We start from the raw sequence: 27,354 nt of genomic DNA, 5'->3' as shown, positions 1-27,354 counted from the left end.
GAGAGAGGATATCCACCATCAACTCTAGAGAAGGCAAAACAACGATGTGATTCAACCAACCGGACAGATCTCCTAAAACCAACAATAAAACCAGAAAACACCAGAATGGTGGTAGTATCAACATTTTCAACCTTGAGTAACACTTAAAAAAGAAATCACGCACAACTCTTTATTTTGTTGGTAGTTTTACAATTTTGTTACTGGTTTACTCAAATTTTGAGGGTGCTCACGGGGTGGCGTCTTCCGTCCTATGGGGGCGTCACTGTTGTAGATATTGTGTAGTGCTTCCAAACTCTTTTGGTTGCATCCCCCTAGGCACTCCATTTGTCCTTATGCCAAGGAAGATGCCACACCGTGAGCATCCTAGAAATTTGAGTAAACCAGTAACAAAAATGTAAAACTACCAACAAAATAAAGAGTTGTGCGCAGGCTATCAAGTTGCTTAGTTGTATGTGGGCTAACATTGTTCTCCATTAAAACCAAAAGCAAGAGAGTGTTTATATAACTGAAATGAATTTATTCAGGGTGGCCTCAGATTTGATGCTTAATTAAATGCGGCACATTGAAGTTGGGTGATTTACATAGGATCACACACAATTCGGTTTACTAAGGTAGCTAAGATCTGAGAACAAGTTTATTATTCACACATTGTGCAATTCAGCCACTGGATGAATGTCTCCTGTCTCCCTCTGACCAACAAAGTGCAGGGTTTTGTGTTAAATTATTTCACGCCCTGAAGTAGTACACAATGTTCAATAAAGCAGTCAAACGATGTATGCATAACATGTCGAAATATCGTTCTTGAAAAAAATAGAAAGTTAAGTGTAAGGGAAGGCACAAGCCTATTTTAATAATAACATATAACAAACTGAATAGTGTCTGGGTGCTACAATTAAATTGAAGCTTTCGATAACAAAACCACTTAATCAGATATAGTGGTCTTAGTGATTTATTTCACCTTCACTATTTACTTTTACTATTTAAGAAACAGTCATGGACATTTCAAGCATGTCATACATGGAAGAACAATTTGTTCTAATTGTTTGCAAAACATATTAAACAATCACAATGACAAATACAAAATGATAAACATTCAAATACAAAAACATAACAGTTGATAGGCAGACCAGTACTTCATTTGTGATAAAAGTTAAATGGCGGCAATATATTTTATAGAACAGTCAAAATATGAATTCTGCCATTACAGGCTAGTTGGAATTCAAATGGAACAGGCTAATTGCCATGTTTGTTGGCTACTTGTAGTCTATACAATTTAGCATCCTTTCTAACTAGCTAGGTGTTTATAATTTTGTATTTGTCATTGTGATTGTTTAATATGTTTAGCAAATAGTTAGAACAGATTGTTCTTCCATGTATGACATGCTTGAAATATCCATGACTGTTTCTTAAAGAGTAAAGTAAATAATGAAGGTGAAATAGCACTCAATGACGGCAACCTCACTGATTAGCAAAGCAAAAAGGACTCTGACTCATGGATGTCGAATCACCAAAATGACAGGGGTATCGGAAGTGGCATCACATATGCCCACACACACCTAACACATACCGATTTATAGCCTCCTATTATCATGTGTAGCTGCATACACTATGTGCAGCCTCATCAGCACATGAAATGCTTCAACACAGTCATATAATCCCATCACAGTCTGATTATGGTTAGGTATAACCTCAAATGTCCAGTGCATCCTTTCCAATAATACAATGACCTTGACTGCTGGGTGCAGCTACCCTGCGTGCAGACATTGCCTGAAAAACAGAGAGTAGCCTCATCATGTATATGTTTAGCTTTAATAACCTCAGTGCCGCCTATGTGTATTGTTATAGCCTCCAATACCCAGTGCATTATCTGTCTCCATGCACACGTGTGGTCTCTAATATCCAGCACTGTCCCACTTCATTCAAAATATGAGACATTTAGTGGTAATTATCAGGACATTATCGCTTTTCAAGTCTTGCCATTGCTTTCCAACCCATTGAGTATGCTTGTACAATTGCCCCAACTGAAACAAATTAAGGCTATAACTTCCCGAATGTGCATATTATTTAAATCAATCAATCAATCAATCAATCATAACATTTGGAAAGCGCGCAACTCACCTGTGAGGGTCTCAAGGCGCTGGGGGGAGGGGTGCTGCTACTGCTCGAAAAGTCAGGTCTTGGGAAGTCTCCTGAAGGTTAGTAGGTCCTGGGTCTGCGTAGGAGGATGGGGAGGTTGTTCCAGGTCTTGGCTGAGAGGTGGGAGAATGATCTGCCGCCGGTGGTTGCTCTTCAGATGTAGGGGACGGTGCGAGGTCGAGGTCGGAGGAGCGGAGCTATCGGTTCGGGGTGTAGAAGGTGAGTCTGTTGAGGTATGCTGGTCTGGTGGTGTGGAGTGCTTTGTGTGCGTGGGTGAGGAGCTTGAAGGTGATCCTCTTGTTGACAGGGAGCCAGTGCAGGTCTCTCAGGTGGGCAGTGGTGTGGCTGCGGCGGGGGATAACAAGGACGAGGCGTGCAGAGGCGTTCTGTATGCGTTGGAGTCTTTTCTGGAGTTTGGCTGTTGTTCCTGCGTAGAGGGCGTTGCAGTATTCCAGTCTGCTGCTGATGAGTGCCTGGGTGATTATTCTTCTTGTTTCGGTGGGGATCCACCTGTATATCTTGAGGAGCATGCGGAGGGTGTTGAAGCATTTGGACGAGAGGGCGTTGACCTGCTTGGCCATGGAGAGTGTAGAGTCGAGGATGAACCCCAGGTTGCATGCGTGGCCGGTGGGAGTTGGTGCTCCTCCCAGTACGGTCAGCCACCAGGAGTAGTCCCAGGCCGAGGGGGTGGAGCCGAGGATGAGGACCTCTGTCTTGCCCGAGTTCAGTATAGACTGCTGTGTTTCATCCACTCGGCGACGCCTTTCATTCCTTCGTGGAGGTTGGTTTGGGCACTGAGGTGGTCCTGAAAAGTGGTCTTGAACCAAAATTAAATGATCTTGCAAGCCTTAGTGTTTAATATAAAGGAGTGCTAAGCAAAATAAAGGCCAAGAGAAGGAAAAGTACCCAGTTGACCCAAGTGAAAAAGGGTAACTGGATAGAAACCGCCATATTAAGATGAAGACAAATAATGAGGACACATTTTCCAATTCTCTTTACCTGGTAAACAAGAGACAACATCCGTCCACAATGCTTCCTGCTCCAAGTAGTGGCTGCTACTGGATGGGGGTGGCGTGGCGGGGGGAATAATGTAATTTTAAAAAAAGACTTACTTCTAACACACGGCCGCCGCCTCTTCTCTGTCCTCTGTCTTTTCATCTTCCTGTCCTGGCCGGCGGCAGCAGGAAGTACCCGGGTATTTAGGCTTCCCTGAGCCTATGCTTGGTCTGAGTGCCATGGATCAGCACTCAGACTGGAACAGGGATCCTGTGTATGTTCCTGGACAGGCTGTGTACTGCAGCCTGGTAGGAACATGCAAGGTGCACATAAACTGTTTGGTTGGCTCAAGAGGGTCTGCCAACCAGTTCATGTGCACTTAGGGCGTGCACACCGCTCCTCTCCTGCTCTGGCTAGCCCCACCCCGCCTCACCACTGACTGCAATAGGGAAAATAAAATGATAACAATACGTTATTATCATTTTATTTTCCCTTTTGAGCAGTGGGGTGAGCACTGGGAGCGGCAATATGGCCTGATGGTTCACCTACCCTGCTTAGAATCACTAGAACATGCTAGAATCAGATCTTGTTGCAAAATGTATCAACCATGCAGCACACTATAAGCTAAAGAATAAGGTCACCCTGCAGAAATCATTTTGTATTGGAAACAAAAGCTACATAAAACACCTCTTTGCAGAATGTTGTGCGTATCTATAACATAGCTAGCCTTACCTCCCTAAAATATGCTTAATAGAAAAACACTCCATGCTTATTTTAAGCACATTTTCATGTCGGTGGTGCACTGTGAGAGGCTGGCTTGGTGTATGATGCACACTTTTGTAAGTGGGCTCCCTGCACCAATCCAGAAACTCTTATGGTGATTTTAGTGGTCTTAGACAACCTGAGAAAGCTCTCTAAGTGGTAGCTGTGTAGAGCAGCCTTTAGGCTTTGTCTAGAAGGAATGTAAAGCAGCTTGTTTTACCAGAACATAATCCTATTGGTATAGATTAAGAGAAAAAGAACCGCACAGTCTATTTATAAAAATATTTATTTATTATAAGACACTCGCTAACACATACAGATATCTCCTAGCTGGATATATGCAAAATGCACACAAAACTTTTCACTAGAAACAGGTAAGTAGCTCTTAATACACAGTGGTCACCAGTGGCAGACCAAACCATATACTAAAATAGTGGTATGCGAACCACGACTCAAGTCAAGACTGTACCCGGAATTAGTGATGATATAAAATATCATCAAAGAGGGGATTGATGGAGCAAGGTTTCATGCATACAGAAACTTGCTCATATTCAGCGCTCTCGAAATAACCTATAATTAATTAATCAACATGTTTTGTCTACTAATATTTGCATTACACAACATATTTAGTATCTAGGGAAAGCTTGACGATGTGCTTTTACTGACAGTAACCCGAGTGCCTTAAGATGGCCGCCGAAAACGCGGGAACTCTTCTGCGCATGCGTCTGCCACACCTACGTGTTGTGTGGCGTATCTGTGCTTTCAGTGGGAACTTCTTGCTTCTGCGCACTAGTGCCAAAATGGCAGCTTCATGCTTACTCATACTTACGAATATGCTGCTGCTTGTACTAAACCTTGTTTGTTCTGGTTAACTATTAATGCTATAGTATAAATGAAATAATGGGGTTAGAGTAGAGATAAGTGGTATACAGTGCATTCATTTATTTGTGTATTTTAATATGTCTTTGACTTTGTTTGTAGCTTGTATTTGGGCCTGAAGAGTGACACAAACTCTATATTGAAAAGGTCGCGCCTGCGCAGATGATCCTTGAAAATCTGAAGTCATTGTCATTGAATGACTGGCAAGACACATCTTACCCACGATGTTCCTGGGAAAGTAGCCTTTTGACCTCAGAAGAGGAGAGAAATGAACTGTATCAAATACAATGTATTTAAAATGAAACCAAGATTGTTGGGTGGAATAAAAACGTGAGAAAATTAATTATGGGCGGGAACTTGATCAATACAAGTCAATGAGGAATGATCTCATCTTAGTATGGTGTGATGACCTCTCCTCGTCTCTCTGACCAATCACTGAAGGAGAACACATAGATTTGCAACATTTAGGGGTGGTACATTGCCCTGGAAATGGTATAACTAAGGTAGGTTTAGTTAGAGAATTGTCCGACTTGTCCGAGTAGCTGACCTGTCACTGACCCAACGCATGCTATAGGAGATTGAGAGCAGAGGTGCTGGCGGAGCACTCTGTCAGAAGAATCGAGGTGTTGCTGGGAAATTATGGATTACCCAATCGAGGTACCAAATTTGGCTAGAGAGGGGTGTGATGCTGGCTTTGCACATAGCGGAGAGTCCCTGTCCTGATCTGCACCTGTCCTGTCCCGCGGGCACCTGATTTGTCGGGAGCCCTATCTTTGTCCCAGCCCGTGGCTAGGAGTGGTCCTTACACCATTCTAGGTAAATATAATCTATGTGGTATGTCCTTGTGCTATTTCCCTTTCTCACCCTTCACAGGTACCAATGTCTAAAGTTGTTACAGTGATTTCTTGGAAACTTTATATCTTATTAATCATATTCTTACTCGTGAAATTTATGATCACTGTAATTTGGAGAGCGACTCACCAAAACTTGCATAGATAAAGTGTTTAAAACTTCTCCCGAGTCTGTGGTTATTGCAGGAAAAGTAAATTTGTTAAATGCTACTTATTATTCTAGCACCCTTTTCGATCCCTAGGATTTATAGCATAGGTGACAAGGATTGGTAAGTCATGGTTTACAGGTATAAGCCCTAAAAGGACTCAAAGTACTGATAAGCTGTCAGTAGTGGTAGAAAAAGGCAGGACTACTAGTTCAAAGTGTGAATGTTAATGGGCCCAGGTGAGTATGGTAAAATTGAGCTAGTGTTCCCGTGCTCTCTCACTGTGATACTGCTTGGGGCTCAGCCAGCGAGTAGGATGTGATGTAAATGTGCCCAGATGGAAAGTGCATTTATCAGGGGCGGCTCTAGGCTCATGGCGGCCCTGGGCAGGGAGCGTAGGTAGGGGGGCCCGGAAGAGGGGGTCCGGGCGGGGCAGAGCGCGGAGGCCAGTGAAGAGGGGGAGGGATCAGAGTGTTTGGAAGTGGAACAGAACTGAAGTCCGTCAAATCCTTGCCAGGGGCCACCACGCAAATATGTATCCATCCTCAGAGGATTATTATATTAAGGATATATATTGGCGGGCGGCCCCTGGGGTTTGGCGGCCCTGTGCAGGTGCACAGCTTGCAAATACCTAAGGCCGCCCCTGCATTGATGAGCGGAATGTAGCCTGGTGATTTCTCCCATGATTTGAGTGGGGTAAGTGCTGATGCAGAGGTGCCGCATATAGTCCCATTCAGATTCACTTGCAGATTAACCGAGTCTTGTGTGATGTACACTATCCTACCTCGCAAATCTCATTGCTGGTTGAAACTTACTTTAAAAAATCATGTTTGATCTGCATGCTTCAACAGTATGCAATTTATGGCAGGTGTAGGTTATTCGTAGTTGCCTGGCAGGATTTTTGGGAGCTGGGCTCTGCTAGCCATCTTTGTATATGCAATACACTTATACATTCAAGGGTTGAGGCAATAGACCTGCACCTGTTACAGTCTGTGACTTTGAAATATTGTTATGGTGCTCAAGAAACCAAGGAACACAACCCTGTCTGTTCCTTTCAAGGCAAAGCCCAAAACACAAAAAAATAATGTGGAATCAGCACCCATCAAAAAGTATCTTTCATAATGTCTGTTGTTCCTCAATCAAGAATAAAGTTGTTTCCAAATGAACAGGTCCGTACTTGAATGTAGTTTATTTTCAGTTCTTTATTTTAATGTTCAACAATAGATAAAAACGTTCCAATATTACAGCCAATTTGCCTCTTTTTTAGCCAACGCGTTTCGTCTCATGAAAGAGACTTCTTCAGGACTAAAAATAAAAATGCATAAAGATATTTACAAATTCATATATACAGACAAACATATATTAAATACAATGAAAAATTCCATATTATATATATGCAAGTTAAAAGAGAAGAGAATATGAACAGTCCGGGTTTTTCAGGATTAGCAGATAATTACATAATCTTATGCTTGAAACAGACCAAAATGCATATGTTGGTGTTCCATCATACCAAGTCTAAAAAGTTCCTACACTAAACTTCATCAACACGATAATGATGGGCATCAGAGAAGGAGATTTCATACAGAATAATGCAAACACGTATTTAGATCAAAAACAGACACGTGGAGATAATACTGAACAAATAAACAAACAGCTAGCAACTCCTTGTACATCAGTTATCATTCAAAGTTGTAAATACTTTAGAGCGTAGGCCTGCCAGTTGTGCAGAATGCACCCAAGATTTTCTGTCTACAGGGATTTTTTAGTAGGATGCTTTTGCCTAAGGCTACTTGCATGCAAGGCTGTATGCCATCATGGCTACCTGTATTCAGAGCTGCCTGTGTGCATTACCTGTCCATGTGCAGGACCCGCTGTGCAGGGATGGGCATTGTTGCCTGAGTTGGGGGGGTCTTTAAATTCTCATGGTTACTTGTGAGCATATAAGCCCGTGCACTTTGTCTCCCTCTGTACGTTATCGGCCTGCAGGAATGCCTGGGGCTGTTGGCCATGCTTGCCTATAAACATTTCATACCTAAGGATATGAGTGCCAAAGCACATTGTCTTCCTGTGTGTAGGACTAACGGTGCACACTGTCTGTCCTGGCATAATATCTGCTAACAGGATAGGTATTCTCTCTGTCCCAATCAGATCAGTCTAAACCTGAGCTCGATAGAACTACAAGTCAAATTGGATAGGTGGCAACCCTAATGGTTTTCGATTAGGTGTGTAGAGAAGAACATCACCAACACGTCTGCTATTTTCTTTTATTTTGCTCCTCAAGATGCAAACCATAATGTTAACTCCGCTCACTCCCCTCCACTTGTTTCTTCTTCAGAATATTTTATCCCCTGAACTCCTTTCTCGGAGATAGCTCGGTAACATAAAAGCAGCACTGAAGATGAGCTTGTTGACAAATCCAGTCTAATGGAAGGCCCAGCTACTGCTGATACTGCTGGCACATGAATTAAGTGAGGCACTGATAGTTATCTGTCCAGATTCACACATTGTTGTCAAGTAGAGAAGTTGTGACTCGTCTTCAAGCATGGATCTAACATTAGCAACTTAGTCACTAATCCACACCTGATTCTGGCACAATGGGTAAATTAGTAACCATGGAGAGATGGGGTGAGTGTCTGCTTGTGTGTAGATCTCCTGCCATAGTATAGGATTAATCAATATTTAAGGTAGCAGTTCTCATAATGTAGCGGTGAAAAGGGTTCTCTCTTTTGAGTTCCATGTAAATTAGGGCTGTGTACTTTCCAGACAGTGCATTTACAATTTATTCTTGGATATTCACTTTCATTTCAGCTCTTGGAAATGCACTGCATAATAATGAAAGTATCTTTTACAGGGGCGCGTCTTCGTGAAAATTCTCAAAGTGCCAAACCAGAACTTACTATTCTACTAAGTGTAGAACATACTGGTATCCAAGTCACCAATCCTTGGGACTCTGGGTGCGTACTCTGCCCACAAAATTGCTGGGTCATGATGAACTGATCTATTTATCAGCAACCTTACTTGCATGTTCAGAATCCAATGGTGTGTGTCCAACATTACCTGTTACAGTGATTCTCATGTTTTGATATTTTTGCGTGAGATGCAACTGGGATTGAAGGACCGAGATGTCTGTGTGCTTACCCTTTTGGTTTAGTCAGAGATGTGTTACACTGCCTAGATTTATGTGTACCCATCTGTGACATGTCTCTTTACTTGCACTTTACAAAAAATAACCTATTAGCAGTGGTGACTCCTCCGCTAAGGTAAAAATGTAAATTGATACTTGTACAGCGCACTACTCACCCGCAAGGGTCTCAAGGCGCTTGTACGAATACAGCTGTGGAACCCATCCTGGCTTTCCCTGTGAGGCGTCCACTCCTGGGCACCCCCAAGGTGGCGGCCAGGCATCCTTAGCGTTGTGGGGAGGTGCGTCGCCCCACTATAGTGCAGCAGTGAAATAAAGGAAAAATAAAATGTTAATAACTCGAGGTTATTATCATTCTATTTTCTCCTGCTGCAGCTGTGCAGGGCAGGGCGGCTGCTCTAACACAGCAGCAGGGGGAGTGGGGAGCACACTTTGCAAGTGCTCATGTATGTTTGGCCGGCCGTCTGGGGCCGGACAAACATTCATGTGCACTTAGCATGTTCTCCACCCAGGCTGCGTTACAGCCTGGGCAGAAAACATGCCCAGGCTTCCATTCCTTGGCTGAGCGCTGAATCACGGCACTCAGACCAATCACAACGCTGCATTGCAGCATTGTGATTGGCTTAGGGGAGCCTGGGTGCTTACCAATCACAGCGCTGCATTGCAGCATTGTGATTGGCTTAGGGAGCCTGGGTATGCTTCCTATTCTGTTCCGGCACTGCTGAGGGACGAGGAGGAGAGACGCTGCGGTAGGTTAAGTTTAAATTTGTTTTATTATTTTCATTGTCCTTAACATTAAACCCCGCCACCCCCGATCGGTGCCGGCCACGACTGCCTATTAGCTTTGTCAGTTTTTTTGCAGTGTTGAGAAAGCGACTGGGCAGGAAAGAAATGGCATGGCATAGGCCTAGCAGAGGAGGTCAAGTTGGGGAAATAGATTAACAAGGACAGGGTTGGAGTGGTTCCATGGGCTGCTCGGTCTTCCATTTTAGGTCAAAGTCTACTGTCTGTTTTGCTAACAACTACTTGGGAGGTTTTCCTCTGCACAACATACCACCACTAGCAACACATTGCACAAGGACGGAATACAATCCTTCCCATTATACTCACACCATTCCTGGCATGAATTTCTTATCAGAGACAACGTGTTTGGCACAAGATGAGATCTGCCTGCTTTTACATGTTGTGCTCTCATGAGGCTCCCTCTATCAGAGGCGCAACTAGAGCCAAATTTCGGGGGGGGGTGAGGCTAAGAAAAAATTCCGGGGGGGGGGGCTGAACCTTTAATCAGTAGGCAGAGTGGAGCTGCAGGGGCTCTTAGAAGGGGTGAAACAACTGGAAGGCCTAATTAACATTCAAATGATCTTTTAAAGACCTGTGAAACGTTCGGGTGCGGCTTTGTGTGTGCCCGGGATCTGTCTCATCCCGGGCTGACACACACGACAGGGGGGGGGGGTCTGAAGCCCGGTGAGTCCAATGGGTGTTGCGCGCCTGCCCTCTATAAATGTGATCTCTGATTACCTTCACAAAACCATACTTCCAAGCGTCAATGGGGTAATTCTGAATCTCTGTACATACAATTATGCTGCCTTCTCCTTTCCTGGCCAAGCTCACTCTTGTTTTCCCAAACCGTCAGCTTCTCAGATACGGAACGGCAAGTTCTACATGTACTCTGATTCCTACTAATTACAATTTTTGGGTCAATGTCTGTCACCTCTCTGCAAGCTACTGTTCTTAAAACCGGATTATTATATGAAACTGCTTATCGCGCAAGCATATAGGATCGTTGATGTTTTGCCCCATAGATGCAGATTACTGACACAACAAGCATATCGCAAAAGGTATTTTGTGTAATGTGCTATACTTAAAGAAATCCCCACTGTGTTATCTGTTCGCCTACATGTCCTTGTGTCCCATACTAGATACTACCAAGTGTCTCAATATTGTTGTTCTGCCGACTTGTCTCTTTTGTGTAGGTTGTCAATATTCCTGAATCTTCTCTCTGCTTCTTTGGGTTTTCCTCTGCCCGTTACCTAATCTCCCCATAGCTGCCCCCATTTCAAGCATACTTGTCTGGGGGAATGTTTTTTTCTCTTTGTTCTCCATCATTTACCTAATCTCCCCGGCTTATAGTACCACCAGTAACAGCGCAATATATTGCCTTTCACAATAAACAAATCATAACACTTTCACAGAGTTTCAGTAACTTATATTGCACACTTGCTCACCAAGCTCCAACTTAAAGCAAAAAAAACAGCTTATTATTAATCGCATAGGCGAAACCTAATGCATTTACCAATGTGTGTTGTAACAAGTTAGGAGTTCGTAGCACGTTAAATACACTTCACTATTTCCCAGTACAACAACTAGCATTCAATTATGTGAGTCTCTGGCTATAGACACAGACATCTGCTCTATTCCCATTAATGATTAAGCTTTTATAATTCCACTCATCAGTTTAACTAGCATTCATATTTAATTTAAGGCAGGAGCCTTATTTTAAATGGTACAAAAGGGGGTTGTGTTGGACGGAGCATCTGAATCAATCAAACACTCACATCCAGGCAGGAGATCTGGGTTTAATCCATCACCGTTCTTTAGCCCACTCTGCCACCTCAGTTCAGACATGGCCATATGCAAATCAGTCTGACCCTGTGCCTCGTGGACACAGGGTCAGTCTGTGAGCTTACATGAAGATGAAATACTAATAAAATGCTTGCAGAATATTTTGTTGTTTTTATCCACAGTCTCTAACCACATCCACCGATCCCGCCTTCATTGTACTGAGTTTCGTTTCCTGGTTCTGCTAAACCCGTATAATGAATAGGCGCCCCCCACGACTAGGGGAGGGGCGCCCTTAGTTGCGCGGCGGGTCTGAGCCTCCTCCTTGGACCAGAGAAGGAGGTGGGGCTGACCTGATACAAAACTTAGCAGAAACGAATGTAACTAGAGGTATTTAAGGTTGGGCTCCGAGGGTTTCGTTCTCTTTGCTACAGGAGCGTCGTCGATGTGGAGAAACTCCCTTTTCCCAGGAAGAGACGCACCTTAAATCTGAATCGCCACTGCGCTCCTTGCAGCTTTCAGGGGAAGAGTAAGGCGCAAGACTCCTACGTATTTCAGAGTCGTTTTTCATTTAGTGCATTTTTGCCCTAAGTCAAATAATGTCAGCAGCTTCCAGCGATAGCATGTGTTCGCCGGCTAAAAAACGTCGACCAGGTCCAGCTTTTTCTGGGTTTATCAGACTGTGCGACGCCTTTGTTCGTGGAGACGCGGGTGTTATTTGTCCGATCGGGATAGCGAAAGAGTCGGTGCGTGTTGCCTTTAAACTTCAGAGGGAGTTGCTGGAGAGAGTTTTAAACAAGACTGGAAGAAGAACTGGGCTAAGACTTGGACCCCTGGAATGGATCCCAGTAGACACCGATCAGAAGAACGACGGCAACATCTTTATACCCTATGATGCAGAGGAGGAAGTAAACAGCGAGATATTTAAAGAGCAATTCCGGGCCCAGTCAGAGGCGAAGAAGCTCAAAGTGAAGAATTATTTGCTGGACATATTACCAGAAAAGTCTACTATTCTACAGCCAGTCATGTCAGGTATGATTTCAATCTCTTCCAGATAGTTTCAATGTACCCAAGTGGCAGGCAGAGATATATAAAAGTGCATGAGATGGCACCACTTTAATAGTGATGGACGAGCCAGGAATGTCATTGAGAGAGCCAAGGTAGAGGGCAGCCGGGGTTATGGCTTGTTCCTAAGCCAAAGCCCCAGGCGAACGGTCAAAAACTCGACGCGTAAGTAATACAGCAAACGTCATGTAAAAATAACATGGAGTGTTTTTCTGATTAAAATGAGTTAATTTTTGAATGCTTGTGTTTCGCTTTAGCAGAGTTTAATTTGAGCCGGCGGTTTCCCGTGCTCAACTTCATCATCAAACCCGGCATTTTTTTTTTTTTTTTTACAAATTAACCACTGCGTATTAGTTCACTAGATTATAACAGTGCATTGATATCTGTCAAAAGTATTAAAAAAATATATATTTTACACATACTTTCCCAGCGCCAATACTCTGATACACTGCTATGAGTGAGTGCGATTTCGGTTTGTCATGTGCAGGCGGGCAACGCCATAGGGCTAAAAGGGCTTCAACCCGGGCATCTGCAGCTCGAGGTGTAAGCTGGGCAGTGTCTGGAATCTTATCTCCAGACCCCAGTTTTTGATAGGTGTTTGAAAGAGCATTTGCATATTTACATACCTGTGTAAACTGGTTACTGAGGCTTCGGTTTTGTTTCTGGTTCCGGGACTCCCAGGGCCCCCACTTTATTCCTTACATTTGTATTTCACCTTTACTGCCATAGTGTGAGAATACATTTCATGAAAAGTAATATAAAGTAGGGTTGCCAAAAGAAAAATGTCAGCCATTTGTTGTTTAAAGAGCCTGCAAAGACCTCTCTTGACACTAAATAGGGTTATAAATCAGCAATTGCAATGCAATAGGTCTCTCATTTGCGAGAGTTGGAGCTATTGGCACTGTAAACGACAATGCCTTTTATTTATGTTTTGTAAACCTGCAAGCGGTGCTTAAATACGCAATTTGTACTTACAGTCCTTACTTCCCAGAAGCAAGGTTGGCAGTAAAAGAGGCGCAGTTATTGCCAGCCTTGCTTCTGGTAAGCAATGACTATAAGTGCAAAGTGTGTGTTTATGTTCAGCTTGCAGGTTTGCAAAACACATAAATAAAAGACATTGTCATTTACAACGCCAATAGCTCCAACTCTCGGGAATACAAGACCTATTGCATTCCAAATGCTTGTCTATGGTACAATTCTCCAATGTGTGTTGTAGCCTCATTCTCCAGGACTCTAACCCATAGCTGCTAAGGTTTCAGAATGCTCATGTGTGACAGTTCCTTGGTTTTATTGACCTTATGAGTGACATTCAATGGCCAAATGCGTGACACTTGCAGTGATACTTATGTTTTCGGTGGGCTGCAGGATGTATTGGGTATCTTGTCGGTTGTATGCTCTTCAGCTCGCCCTCTCTTACCCTGGAATAATTTTCATCCTTTGGTATGTTTAATGCATCCTATGGACTTTGGTGGGGTCACTGTTCTTGAAAACTTTCCCCCGTCGTCAAAACGTTTTCTCTACACTGACTTTATCCTCATAGCTGTCAAGTTTTGAATTTACACATGTGTGACATTTCTATGTTTTTGGTGTACTTAAGTGTGACGTTTCAGTTCCTCGTTATTTCATTGCCACAAAACATAGGACCTATGCTCATATCATAAAATAAATATTAGAAATTAACATTTTTGGTCATGTTATTTCAAGAAACTGACTCAACATCCCATAATGTAACCCACTCTCTGTGAAAGAAAATCTAATCTGGCAAAAGATGTATGTTAGACAAGCCAATTGGGTGGTAAACAGATGTGGCATGAGTTTGCCACTCTCTTAGACCTTACCTTCTCAGTTGCCTCGCCCCCCCTTTGCGCACCCACAAAAGGAAATGCTAATTTCTCTATATAGAATGCCACTGAAAAGTTAGCGACTTGCAAATATCAATTTATTGTCATCGAGGCCGCTGTAATACGGTACTTTAGGAGTATTGGACAGAACCGAGAGTACAAGTTGAAATTTGCACACTGTGGTATGTCATTCTCTGGACACTCACGTGTGCGAGATTCAATTGTCAATAAAATATTTTGGCCACTTTGGGAATAAAATCTATTTATTTTCTTGACTGCTACTGAAAGGTGGAGCAGTCCCATCCCGACTGTTATTTACGACAGTCGGGATGGTCGGGATAGGTCGAAGTATAAACCGACAGGCGCAGTGCGTCCCTTAGGGCGTGGGGGCATAGCCCCCCCGCCCGCAGCCGCCCGCAGCTCCGTTTCTGAACTTAAGTAAACTGAATAGTTTACTTAAGTTCTTAGACCGACGCCGAGGTAGAACTGACAATGCATGCCAGCCAGCATAACGTCAGACCACCCACCCCCTGGGTGGTCTGGCGTCATGTTGACTGACATGCATAATGTTATTCTCCCTTGGCGCACCCCCCACCGCGACCCCCTCCCCCCGCAACCCCTCCCCCACCACCCCTCGCGAGTACTGCATTGATTTGTCAGTTTGTTAAAGAAGATGAAGATAAGGCGTGTAACCACTGTTCAGGAGACCGCTTCCAGGCACAGAGGGAAGATCAGTGCTTAGTTGAGTCTGTGTGTGAGAGACTACAGGCCTCAACACTCACTGTCACTCCCACATGTTATTGAGGCTTTTGGATACAACGCAAGGGTGGGCAAAGGGACTAAAGTGATGAGCTCAAGAAAAAGGCCAGACACCAAGGAACAGGAAAAAGTGGCTGAATGCCAGCACTGTCCCACTTTCCTTTGCAGTGTAGGCTGTTGCAGTGACAAACAGCCTACATTAACACCAGTGTCTGTGGGGGGGGGGGCTGCTTGCATTCTTGGGTCTGTGCTGAGTACCCCCAGCTGCTCAGAGGCCCCAGCTGACATGGTGTTATGTACTGGAGTCTGTCACCAGGCAATGTCGGGCCTAGACAGGCTGAAAGACATGAAACCTATTGAGTGCAGTGCATTGAAGGGTGAGGGATGTCTGTGTGAGTGCAGGGTGAGCAGTGTGCCTGTGTGAGTCCAGGGTGAGTGATGTCTGTGTGAGTATAGGGTGAGCAGTGTGCCTGTGTGAGTCCTGGGTGAGTGATGTCTGTGTGAGCGCAGGGTCAGCAGTGTGCCTGTGTGAGTGATGTCTGTGACAGTGCAGGGTCGGTGATGTCTGTGTGAGCACAGGGTGAGCAGTGTGCCTGTGTGAGTCCAGTGCGAGTGATGTCTGTGTGAGTGCAGGTTGAGCAGTGTGCCTGTGTGAGTCCAGAGTGACTGATGTGGATGGGTTAGTGATGTGTTAGGGAAGGGTGAGTAATGGGTCTATGAGTGCAGGGTGACTGTGCCTATGCGTATGCAGGGAGAGAGATGTATCTGTGCAAGTGCAAAGAGACTTGTCTGGCTACTCCCAGAGATGTATTGGCCAAGATACCTCTTTCTTAAATGTGCTTAGGAATGCACCATTTGCCCACTCTTTTTTCAAAATGTTCTCGTGGGAGAACCCCCGAATCCCCCATAGGTGGTTGGGCCTCGCTCGCTGCACGCGCTTGCCACAGTGCAGTATTTACGCCCTCACCACTTTCAAATGTCACCAGCCGCCCCTGTAAACCGATAAAATTGAACAGCATCTCTCCAAATCTTGCTCAAGTTGTTCCCATTACGAGAAAATCCCATGAAACAGGCACTCCTTTTTTAAGAATAAGGAGCACATATGATGTAAGTTATTGAACGGTCCAGCTCTTCCGGAATCCAGATTTATAACATGGTCAGTCATTGTTTAAACTTAGTGCGAAACAATCTGCTTTGTTTAGCCAATTTCAAAGTATAGTTTCTAAGTGACCCGTGCCGAGTCCCCACATTTCTATGGGCGTGATGCCCAGCTTTGAGGAACATGCAAACACATTTGAGACAGAAAGGCAGCTGTGCTATGGTAATGATGACACACTTGAAGCAATAGGACATTTTTGTTCATCACTCCCTACCCCTTAACCATCGCCTCAGCCCAGGCACACACAATCTAAGGAAAGTTTGGTTTGCAAAACCAACCGGTAAATAGTAACGTAAATTACGCTTTCAGGCAATGGAGCTGTGCAGCTGATGTGCCCGGTCGCGCAATCCTGCATTCCAGGCAGGCCATGATGTGAGTCTTCTGTACTCAGGAGAGGGTTTCTTTCTTTTACGTTGCCCCCTGCGTTCACGTACTCTCTCTGTCTATAAATGGCGTATCTTCATCACAGACAGGCAAGACGTGCTGATGGGTGCTAAAAGCAAGGGTCAAGACATCTGATCCCCTTTTCTCAGCACGCACGTTCTATAACGGATATTTAAAGTTTTGCTGCTCCCTCCCGCTTTTGATTGCCCTACGGTAGCACCTTTTACCTTGCAGGGACAGAACCAATCACAGGTCATGGGAGAAGGCCTCCTAGTGGGGATCTAAGCTGGTTGCCCTTTTTACCCACCAGCAAGAGTCAGGCTTCATGGCTATAACAACAGACACTGTCTTTAGCTTACCTGATGGGGCCTGGGGCATTGCAGGAGTACCCCTCATTGGTTCTCCCTCACAGGTGAGTAGCAGGCCGTGCTCCTGATCAGCACGCGTGTCACTGCCACAGGTCTAGTAATCGTGCTCGGAAGGGAAGGGCGTCCCTCTAAATGCAGCATCAATGAGTCACACATCCTCACCTGTCCAGTGCATCCTTTCCAATAACACAATGACCTTGACTGCTGGGAGTTCTCCCGAAGGGCTTCTGTGAGCAATACAGTAAGGACACGGGCAAATGGTCCAGTCCTTATGGGCAGTAACAATTGGAGACAAGGCGATACCAAGGAGGGACTAATAAGTCTCATAATGAATCGTAAGCTAGAGTTTACGGTTGACAGTGACAAAAGGCAATTAAAAATGTGGGCGAATAGTGGGCGGGGCTTCAAATCCATACTCCACTACTGCATGCATCGCAGAGCGAGCATCGCATGCGCACTGCCGCTAGGCTTGACCTAATAAAAAAGTATGTATTCATTTGTAATGTGACTTTTCTGTCTTTGTTCCCTTTAATTATCAGTCAAGCATCTTTCAGGCAGCCCTAGAATGCAATAAAAAATGCTTTCTATTTATATTTCCTGTTTGAATTATGCACAGATAAGTGCTGAAAATACAGCTTTAGGTGACTATCTATTTTTGTACCCTCTGGGACATCAAAATAATGAGCTGGCAACCCTAATCACAAGACTGGAAGTTAGTTGCAGGATCAGCATGTTATTATTTCCTCCACCCTCGATCCCTGATTAATGCCATAATAGCAATAGTTTAACTTATATCTGAAACCCTACGCCGCTGTCAAAAACCTGCTGAGTTACTTCAAGTGTCTGGGAATTCGCCCTGCATTCAGACAACTCACTCCTCATTCTCTCCTTTCCCTTTCACGCTCACCCTGCACTCCCAGAGATCACAATGAACTCACACTGATCACCAAGCACTCGCACTATTCACCCATTCACCCTGCACTCACAGTGATCACTCTGCTCGCACAATGCACTTGTGCTGTTCACCCTATACCTCACCCTTTAGTCACACAAGCACACTACTCACCCTGCACTCATGTGACACTTCACTCACCTGTCCCCTCATTGCTCAATCTGCAATCTCACTCAAACAGCCCATGACTAACCGCGCATTCATTTGTCCGACTCTACACTTACATCCACACCCAAATTCATATGGTCACTTCACTCACCCTGCAGTCACTCCTCTTACCCTACTCTCACACTGTTGCATCGCTCACCGTGTACTCACATGGGTACTCCTGCCACCCACACAGCGCAGAGGGTTAATGTGCCTGCTACAAAGAACGTGTACCATGCAAATCACTATAAAAAAAATAAAAAAACATTTTGTTTGTCAGAAAGGTGCTATAGAGAGATGAGGTGCATTGTTGGTGAGTGGTAGTGAGGGAATTCATGGGGAAGGAAGAAATGGGGGGAAGAGCACCAAAATAGACTGTTGCCCGTGTGTGACTAGTACTACAGGCCAGCCCTGACTGGGAGTGTTAGCAGCCCCCCCCCCCCCCCCCCCCCCCAAGTTCGGGTCTAGTTGCGCCCCTGGTCATGTGCATTGTACACATGACCAATACTGATGTTGTATGTGGGCCTCCAAACTCTTTTAGTTGCATCCCCCTAGGCACTTCTTTTGTCCTTATGCCAAGGATTTGTTGTGTTTTTTGCTTTTTGTAATAATCACATTGATACATGGATCATTCTCAATAAAGTTCTTTATTGTTTTATCTTCATTGAAATTAATTTTATTTCATTTCTCTTTATTTTGCATTGTACTTACACCGTTTATCATTAGTACTTCAGTACTCCAATGCATTTCGGGCTTCTCGCCCTTCTTCAGGGAGCGTATCTATAACAGAATCATTGCACACATACTTACAAATAAAGTTTTCTCAATTATCTTGATATTACTACCCCATATGATATTTTTTCACAAAGGCTTGTTTGATTATCATGCTTGTATTTATAGTACTCTAGTGATGTCCCCGTAATATGTGAACCTTCGACTATGTGCTCGCGGTGATTGTGACTAATATACCATTAACCCCGCAATTGTGACTCATATAACATTATTGTGTCTGTACGATGCTTAGATGTGCGTAAATAATCTAAAATGTTTACTCACGATTTTGCGTTCGTTAAATGCTCCTCTATTCTAAAATTGAAGAGGGCAATTCATGAGAAACAAATTAGACCGGGTGATATTTTCAGTCTTAGATAATACATTTATCGCGCTGTATTTATGCGCTTGTGTCAGCTTTTTGGTTTTACAAAAACTCCAGTGCAGTTTCGGTCGGCAGCGTCGCATCGTGTAGTTGTTTCTGGAATTGACGTTTTACCTGAACTAGATAGAGATATTTGTATAGGGCTGAGTTCCCGCGAAGGTTCGTGAACATAGTAATAGGACCAGGGGTGAATCGCTTCGGCCATATTGGATGTGGGTTTTTATGTGTATTATAAATATGCGTTCTATATATGAACTGCAAAAAAACATGTTGCAAGTCGTGATGTGTGTTTTGGTCTTAAGAATATCAGAACAAGATTCCCCCCCCCCCCCAAATTTTTTAAAAACGAATACAAATAATTCCTACTCAATAAATCAAATGTACCAGTGAACAGAAAATGGCCTGTTTTGTTACTGTTATAATGCTAGATTGTCCTTTATAAAAAGCATGCATATCCTATTCGTTCATTCAGACCATATGGCTGGCATAACTGAAGCTTCATCATCCAAAAATGTTCACATCTCAAAAGATGTTTATTATTATCTCTTCCCTCAGTTTTTTTAATTACTTCAAGGATTACAAATTTCAGTTGCGACATGTTATTTTTTTTATTTTATTTTTTTCACAACCAATTTTATTGAGCAGAAGAGTATCAAGAATGTGGTATCTTCACACACCAAGATCACCACAACAGTATCATTGTAATGGTAATATACATAGTAATCAATGAAGCAAGTGTCAATGAAGCTCAGCTTTAAAGATGCCCTAGCAGCCTACCCCAACCCCAACTACACCCCCACCCGTACCCAACACCCCCCCCCACCACACATGTACAGAAAGCAACACAAGGACGATGTACATAGAAGAAGCAGGTATAATGCAACCAGGGCTTTGCCATTCGGGCCAGAAGTGTCACTGCGATCAAACGTCCTCCTCCTGCTCCGCCGGGGTTCCAAGGACAGGCCACGGTAGTCGGCCCACCGCTTCCAGATCTTGAAATGTATGCGTGGGCAGCCCCGCGCCTCAAAGACCGGTTTTTCAAGGCCCATGAAGTAGTCTAGCCCAGCCTTCCATGCAGACAGGGGGGGGGCCCTCACAGATTTCCATGCCCGAGCCAGGTCACGCTTGGCCACCACCAGGCCCAGGAGTAACAGATGGCGCTTATACATGTTGCCCCCAACCCCTTCCATGATATGCAGCAGGCCCAGCCGGTGGGTTCGAGGAAGATCCCAGCCCAGGACCTCAGTCAGGCAACTCCATACGCCCCTCCAGAATCCAGCCAGGCGACCACACGACCACACCGTATGTAGCAGGGAGCCAGGCACTTCCCCACAGCGCAGGCACTCCGATGACGCAATCAAACCAGCCTTCCACAGACGTTCACGTGTATAATAGGCACGATGCAGGTATTTGAACTGTATCAGGCGGAGCCGAACCGCAACAGCGGTGCCGCGCGGGGACTCCAGCGCCTCCCTCCAATCGTCCTCATCTAGGGCGCCCACGTCTACCTCCCATGCCTCCCGAAGGGAGCTGAGAGTGGAGGAGCAGTGAATAACAAGTGACTGATAGATCCTAGAGACCTTCTTGTCTCCCAAGTCTCCCATAAACACTTTCGCCTCAAGAGGGCTGAACTCCGGCAGGGAGTCAAGACCGGCAATGCTCGGGGCAAGGGCATGCCGCAGCTGGAGGTAACGGAAGAACTGGGACTGAGGCATCTGGAACTCCACATGGAGTTCCCCAAAGGACTTGAGGGTGGCACCTGACACGACCTGGCCCAGTTGTGTAATTCCAATAGCCTCCCAACCCTCAAACCCGGCCAAGGCCGCCAGTTCCGGGAGCATGCCATTGTGCCACAGCGGCGTTTCAGCTGTTAATTTGCCCCACCAACCCATGCGGCGCAGAGACTGCCGCCACACTGCAAATACCACTTTGGTTACCGACGGCAACCCACGACGTATACGGGCCGAATAGAGAATAGTGTGAGGCGTGCGATCTCCCATGAGATGTCTCTCCAGGGCATAGGCCGGGTCACTCCTATCCCCATACCACCATTCATTGAGGACGAGCAGGTGTGACGCTTGGTAGTAGGAGAGGAGGTCGGATGTGGCCAAACCACCACAGTATGTGGACAGAAAGCACGTCCTCAGGGCCACCCTGGCTGCACCGCCATCCCACAGGAAGCGGCTCAGCACAGAGTTCACCTGGCGGAACCACTCCATGCCAATAGGGTGTGGGAAGTTTTGAAGTTGGTACAACAGCCTCGGCAGCGCCACCATCTTAAAGATGGCCGACCTCCCAAAGATCGTGAGGGGCATCCTGGACCACGTTTTGACATCTGTCTGGACCCGTTCCCACACCGGCAAGACACTGCGTGCCCAGGCCACGGCCCTCGAGGTCGAGAGGAAGACACCCAGATACTTCAGGCCGTCCGTCGCCACACGCAATTCGGCGGCCCATGGGTCGGCAACCACTCCGCCATCCAGAATCCACAGGGTCGATTTAGTCAGATTAAGGCGAAGCCCTGAGACCTCGCCAAACCCCTGCATGATCTCCAAAACTCGGGGACCCGAGCACCGCAGATCGGTGAGGAACAGGAGGACGTCGTCCGCATATAGTGCAATCCTATCCGCTAGGTTATCATTCCAGACAAAGCCACGTAGATGGGCATCCATTCGTATCCGCGACGCCAGGGGCTCCATGGCCAGGGCGAACAGGTAGGGGGACAGCGGGCAACCCTGTCGAGTACCGCGTCCGATTTGAAAGCGCCCAGAGACCGCGCCGGCCACACGGACCGACGCCGTAACATTGGTGTACAGGAGACGAATATAAGACAAGAAGACAGGCCCTAGATTGAGGCGGGCCAGCAAGGCGAACAAATACGCCCAACTCACCGAGTCAAAGGCTCGGTCCATGTCCGCAAGCAGAAGTGCGGCCTGTTCATCCCTAGTACCCATGGCGTCGATCGCCGCCTGTGCCCGCCGGATATTATGCCGGGTGGCCCTGCGCGGCATGAACCCGGCCTGGTCAGGGTGGACCAGGTCGGCGATGTGGGGCAGAAGGCGGTTCGCCAGGGCTTTCGCCAAAATCTTGGCCTCGATGTTGAGAAGGGAGATCGGCCTGTAAGAGTCGTGCCGGTCCGGTGCCCTGCCCGGCTTCAAAAAGACCACAATCTCGGCATGACGCCAGTCAGGTGGCAGCTCGCCCCTAGTCCGCGCCGCCTCCAGGGCACTGCGAAAGTGGGGTCCCAGCTGGACGTGGAATTTTTTATAAAATTCGGCAGGATAACCGCTCGGGCCGGGCGCCTTCCCTGTATTCAACTGGCCAAGGGCCTCCCCGAGTTCCTCGGACGTGAGCGGGGCCTCCAAGGCCGTTCTAGTCTCATCCGGGACTGCCTGTGGGAGCAGGTCGTCCAGGTATGAGGCAATCTCGCCCTCCACCAAGGGGTCACGAGGAGCGTATTGTGCCTCGTAGTAGCGGGCAAAGCTAGCCGCCAACAGACCCGGGTCGGTCATGACCGAGCCGTCCTCCGCCGTAAGACCGGGCAGCTCTAGGGGCTGGAAAGTCGCCTGGCAAAGTCTATGCAACATGGTGCAGGACTTATCGCCCCACTGGTACACCCTGCTGCGCGTGGCGAGCCACGCCTGTCTGGCCTCCTCGTATAGGACCGAGGCATACGTCTGCTGGGCCTGCAGGAGCTGTCGCACGACGCCCTCGTCACCCCCGAGCCGACTACGCTGCTCCAGCTCCTCCACACGGGCCGCGGCAGTCACAATGGCTTCCCGACGTTCCCGCCGACCGGCCGCACACCAAGTTATATCAATGCCCCGGAGCGTAGGCTTCAGCGCCTCCCACACAACAATTGCATCGACACCCCCCACCAAGTTCTCGCGCCAGAAGTGATCGATCGCTTCGCGTAAATGCGTCACGTACTCCGGCCGCTGCAGCTGCCAGGCGGACATACGCCAGCGAAAGGGTTGCCGTTTAGAGGGGAGGGTCACGGTGGCCAGGACAGGGGAATGATCTGAGAGGCCCCTGGGGAGTATTGCGGCATCCCTGACACGGCTCAGACAGGCACCCGGTACAAACAAATAATCGAGCCTCGAGAAGGACCCATGCACCGCCGATACATACGTGAAGGCCTGCACTGCGGGATGAAAATGCTGCCACACATCAATCCAGCCCAGACTACGCACAGTCGCACACAATCGGGTGGGAGCAGCCGCGGGGGGGGGGTCAGGCACTACATGTGCTCGCCTCAGGCGGTCCAGGCCCACATCCATGACTTCATTCCAGTCACCCCCCACCCTGGTCAGGACCTCGGGGATTTTGTCCCACAGCGCAAACAGCCTCTCAGACAATGCCCACTGCAGGGGGGGAGGGGCGTACACACTTCCAAAGACCACCGGCTCGGAACCCAGCAGGCCTTTAATAAAGACAAACCTACCCTGAGGATCAATCCATTGCTTCTCATGAACATAAGCCACCCTACGGTGTACCAATATGGCCACCCCCCGTGACCCCCTCGTAAAGCCAGCATGATAAACCTGTTGATAACCAAACCTCTGAAGGCTAAGGGCCTTGGAGCCCAGCATGTGAGTCTCCTGGAGCAGAAGTACATCCACCATCTCCCTCTTCCCCCACCGCAGCACAGCCCCACGCTTGATCTTATCCAGGATACCCCGCACATTCCATGTCACCACCCGCAGGGTCTTTGAAGGAGACGTAGTCGCAGTATCAGCCATTGTCAATACACAGTCCAGAATCCGGCCCCCCCTCCCACCCTGGTGCAACCCGCAAATCAACAAAAGTCAAAGCCTCAGACACGTGTGGACCCACCCCCCCAACCCGCAAACTCAGTACCCCCTTCCCAACCCAGAACCCCCCCAACAACCGCAACACCAGAACTCTCCCCCACGCCCCACACCCACCACCCCAATACCTCAGAAAACGTTGAAGTATCTGTCGCGGCATGGAGAGACCCGGGTCCAAAACAGAGGACCCAGGGCCCGCCATACCAATGGATCCCAACAACCCCACAATGACACACACACCACCCCCCCCAACAACACTCACATCCGTGAGGGTCTGAGGCCCACAAATAGTACCCCCCGAGCCCCACTGTGTCCCCATGGCAATAATCGGAGTCTTCACATGGGAACCGACTGGCACATCAAGGACAGAATGAAACAGTCTCACCAGCCAAAGCAGAGCAGTTCAGTATTCGGCATACCAAGTTCGTGCAGACCCAGCAATGTTCAGCTGCCCGCATCGGAGTGCTCCGAGTCCCTGGCACCACCCGACTGCGATGCACTGGCGGAAGCCGATCTCTTCTTGGAGCGAAACCTCCGATGGCGGCCCTTCCTGTTTGGGCGATCCGTCCGCTCCGGCGACGATCCCTGGGACCTGCCCGGGTCCAGCCCCGGCTGGGCGTGGGGCCTGAGTCGCACCGCCTCATCAGTCCAGCGGAACACCTCCTCCGGTGAATTGAAGAAATGGGTCCGAGACTGATATATCACCCGCAGGCGAGCCGGATACAGGAGCGAATATTGGAGCTTGAGGCCCCTTAGCTTAGCCTTAGCGTCCATGAAGGATTGCCTCTGTTGCTGTACCATCTTCGTGTAGTCCGGGAAAATCATGATAGTATGGTTCTCGAAGGCGAGTGAGCCCTTGTTCCTCGCCTCCCGCAGGATAACATCCCGGTCATGATAATTCAGCAGGCGAGCGATGACAGGCCGCGGGCTCTCGCCCTCCGGCGGCCGCTGGGTCAGAGCCCTGTGGGCCCTCTCAATCACGAAGCACGTAGACAGTGCCCCTTCGGGGAGCCAGCTTTCCAGCCACCCGGTTAAGAACCACTCCATGTTGTCCTTCTCGCACCGCTCCGGAAAGCCAATGAAGCGGAGGTTGTTGCGCCGCGCGCGCCCTTCTGCATCTTCCACGCGGGCCGCCAGTGTCTTTTGGATGCTCTCCACCTCCGCCAACCGCTTCTTTAGACCACCAATGTCCGCTTCGGTCTCCGTGATACGGGTCTCAGCCCCAGCGATCCGCTCCACTGCGTTACGGAGGTCCTGGCGCAGGAGCGTGACATCCGCCCCAACCGCCCCAATCTTGGCATCAAGCATGTCTCGGGATTGGGTGATGGCCGCCAGTATAGCTGCATTGTCCGGCCCAGGGCCACCGCTGCCACCGGCCGCCCCGGCACCACCACTCGGCCCAGTGAATTTATCGATGGGGCCATGTTTAGGCGGGCCACCTCCTCTGTCCCTGGTCATGGCACACGCTGGGCAGGGCGGACACCACCCCCGAACCTTCGGGCACTGTCACAAGTCCTGAATGGGACGGCCCAGATGAGGCCCCAGAGAGGAATGCGGGCCGGCCGCCGAGATCGGGTGTCACGAAAATCGAGGTCCCGGCGTCACCCAGACGGGACAGGCCGCACCCGCACTCGTCCCCACGAGCGGCTGTCCAAAGTACAAAAAGAAGAAGAAGCTGTGGCTCTGTGGTCTGTGGGCAGCCGTATCCAGTGGGCCGGGCCAGGAGAGGCAGATCGGATGCCACCACCGTCCGCCAGTCCGTCACCGGCCGCCACGGGGCTCAAAGAACCCCGTCTCCAGACTGTCGCGGGGCCACGCCTCGCCGTCACCGCTCGCTGGGCACACAGGGGGAGAGCCGATAATTAGGAGCAATGGGCACCGTCCCGATCTCCAGGCGATCACGGCCAAAAAGAGGAGCCAAGGGCGATGTAGCGGATGCCACCCGCACCCGCCAGGTCGCAACTGCCACCAGGCGTCGCGAAACTCGAGGGCCCCGGTCTCCGGCCGGTCACCAGGCCGCACTTCGCCGCCGCCTCCCTCCGATCACAGGAAGGGAAGAAATGCAGGATCGACACACCAAAGTAGACAGGAGACTTCGCCAGATCGAAAGCAAGCACTGGGTACCAACAGCGGGCTCGGGGGTCAGGATAAATGATCAAATTAAGTCCGGGCCGGCGGGAGCTCTACAAGGCTGCGACCGCCATCTTCGCCCGCCAAGCCACGCCCCCTTTATTTTATTTTTTTTAAATCTGTTTTATTGGTACACTTGGCATACAGTTACATTTCTTGTGTGCATAATTCAAAGGGGAAACAACAATTGGAGTAGCTCGTACATCATCAATGCGAATGTTGGCGATGGTTGAAATTCAGTAAATGCACTCGTTGATAAAGAACTCCATCCGTTGTCATGGGGCGGTCACTGCATTCACCAGACCATTCGCTTCACTGCTACAGTACAGTGTAATGCGCCCTGCCGACCTTACTAGGGTGCCTGACCTTACCCGTCAGGGCGGGTAGCCTAATGGCCAGCCGCACCCTCGGTGTTCGCAACCCACTGGCTAGTGATATAGCGTGATGTTCCTCAGTAGTGGGAATAACCAACCAGGCCCGGTTCCAGGCAACTTGTATGTGTGCTGTGGTCGGCTAGGAGGTTCAGTGGTACGTCTCCGTGGGGTAGAAGGTTGCGGCAGTGGCTTGCATGTGTGCTGCACTCCTGTGTTTCGTCGCCGTGTGTCAAAAATGAAAGGTGTGAGTGGGAAAGGCAGATCCAGCGTGGTCAACTGGGGGGTGTCCTTTGCCGTAGATGCCACCAATTCAAACTGGGGAAAAACAGGAGAGTACGTGAGGGTGTAAAGAATCCGATCTCGGAGGAGGGGTGGGGGGAGGGGGGGGTGCTGCAGTGTGGGTCCTGTCTAGGCAGTTTCGGGTGTAGTAGTCTCGCAGGGTGCTGGCCTCAAGTGTGCTCGGGGAGGAGGTACTAGTGGTGGGTGGTAGCTCTAGGTCTCGGTGGGGGTGTATCGGTGGGGCCGACTGTGTGTGTGGGCTCCGCCGACAGGTGGAGGGGGGGGGGTAGGGTAAGGCGGGTTGGGCGGAGGAATTGGGGGGGGGGGAGTGGAGAGGGAAAAGGGGGGGGGTTATGGGGGCGAGCGATGGATTGCGGGGGTGGTGTTTCATGTCCGTATGCGCGTGGCTCCCGATTCTCCTCTTTCTCACTACGCAGCCTGTTGCTCGGACATGT

The 27,354-nt window shown here is 48.1% G+C and overlaps 1 protein-coding gene across 2 annotated transcripts in view; it reads left to right on the top strand.

Moving 5' to 3' along the window:
• Positions 1-11,796: 11,796 nt before the first annotated feature.
• Positions 11,797-27,354, top strand: part of LOC147725374 (uncharacterized) — a 2,508,159-nt gene continuing 2,492,601 nt past the window's right edge. For both annotated transcript variants that reach the window (XM_086964051.1, XM_086964052.1), the window contains exon 1: positions 11,797-12,506. In XM_086964051.1, coding sequence (XP_086820177.1) covers positions 12,074-12,506 — 433 coding nt within the window. In that variant the 5' untranslated portion in view covers positions 11,797-12,073. The remainder of the gene's footprint in view (positions 12,507-27,354) is intronic.

This window comes from Lissotriton vulgaris, chromosome 3_2 (genome assembly GCF_964263255.1).
Source record: "Lissotriton vulgaris chromosome 3_2, aLisVul1.2, whole genome shotgun sequence".
Lineage (NCBI taxonomy): Eukaryota > Metazoa > Chordata > Amphibia > Caudata > Salamandridae > Lissotriton > Lissotriton vulgaris.
The sequence above is the reverse complement of the archived record's forward strand: the minus strand, read 5'-3'. Positions and strand labels throughout refer to the sequence as shown.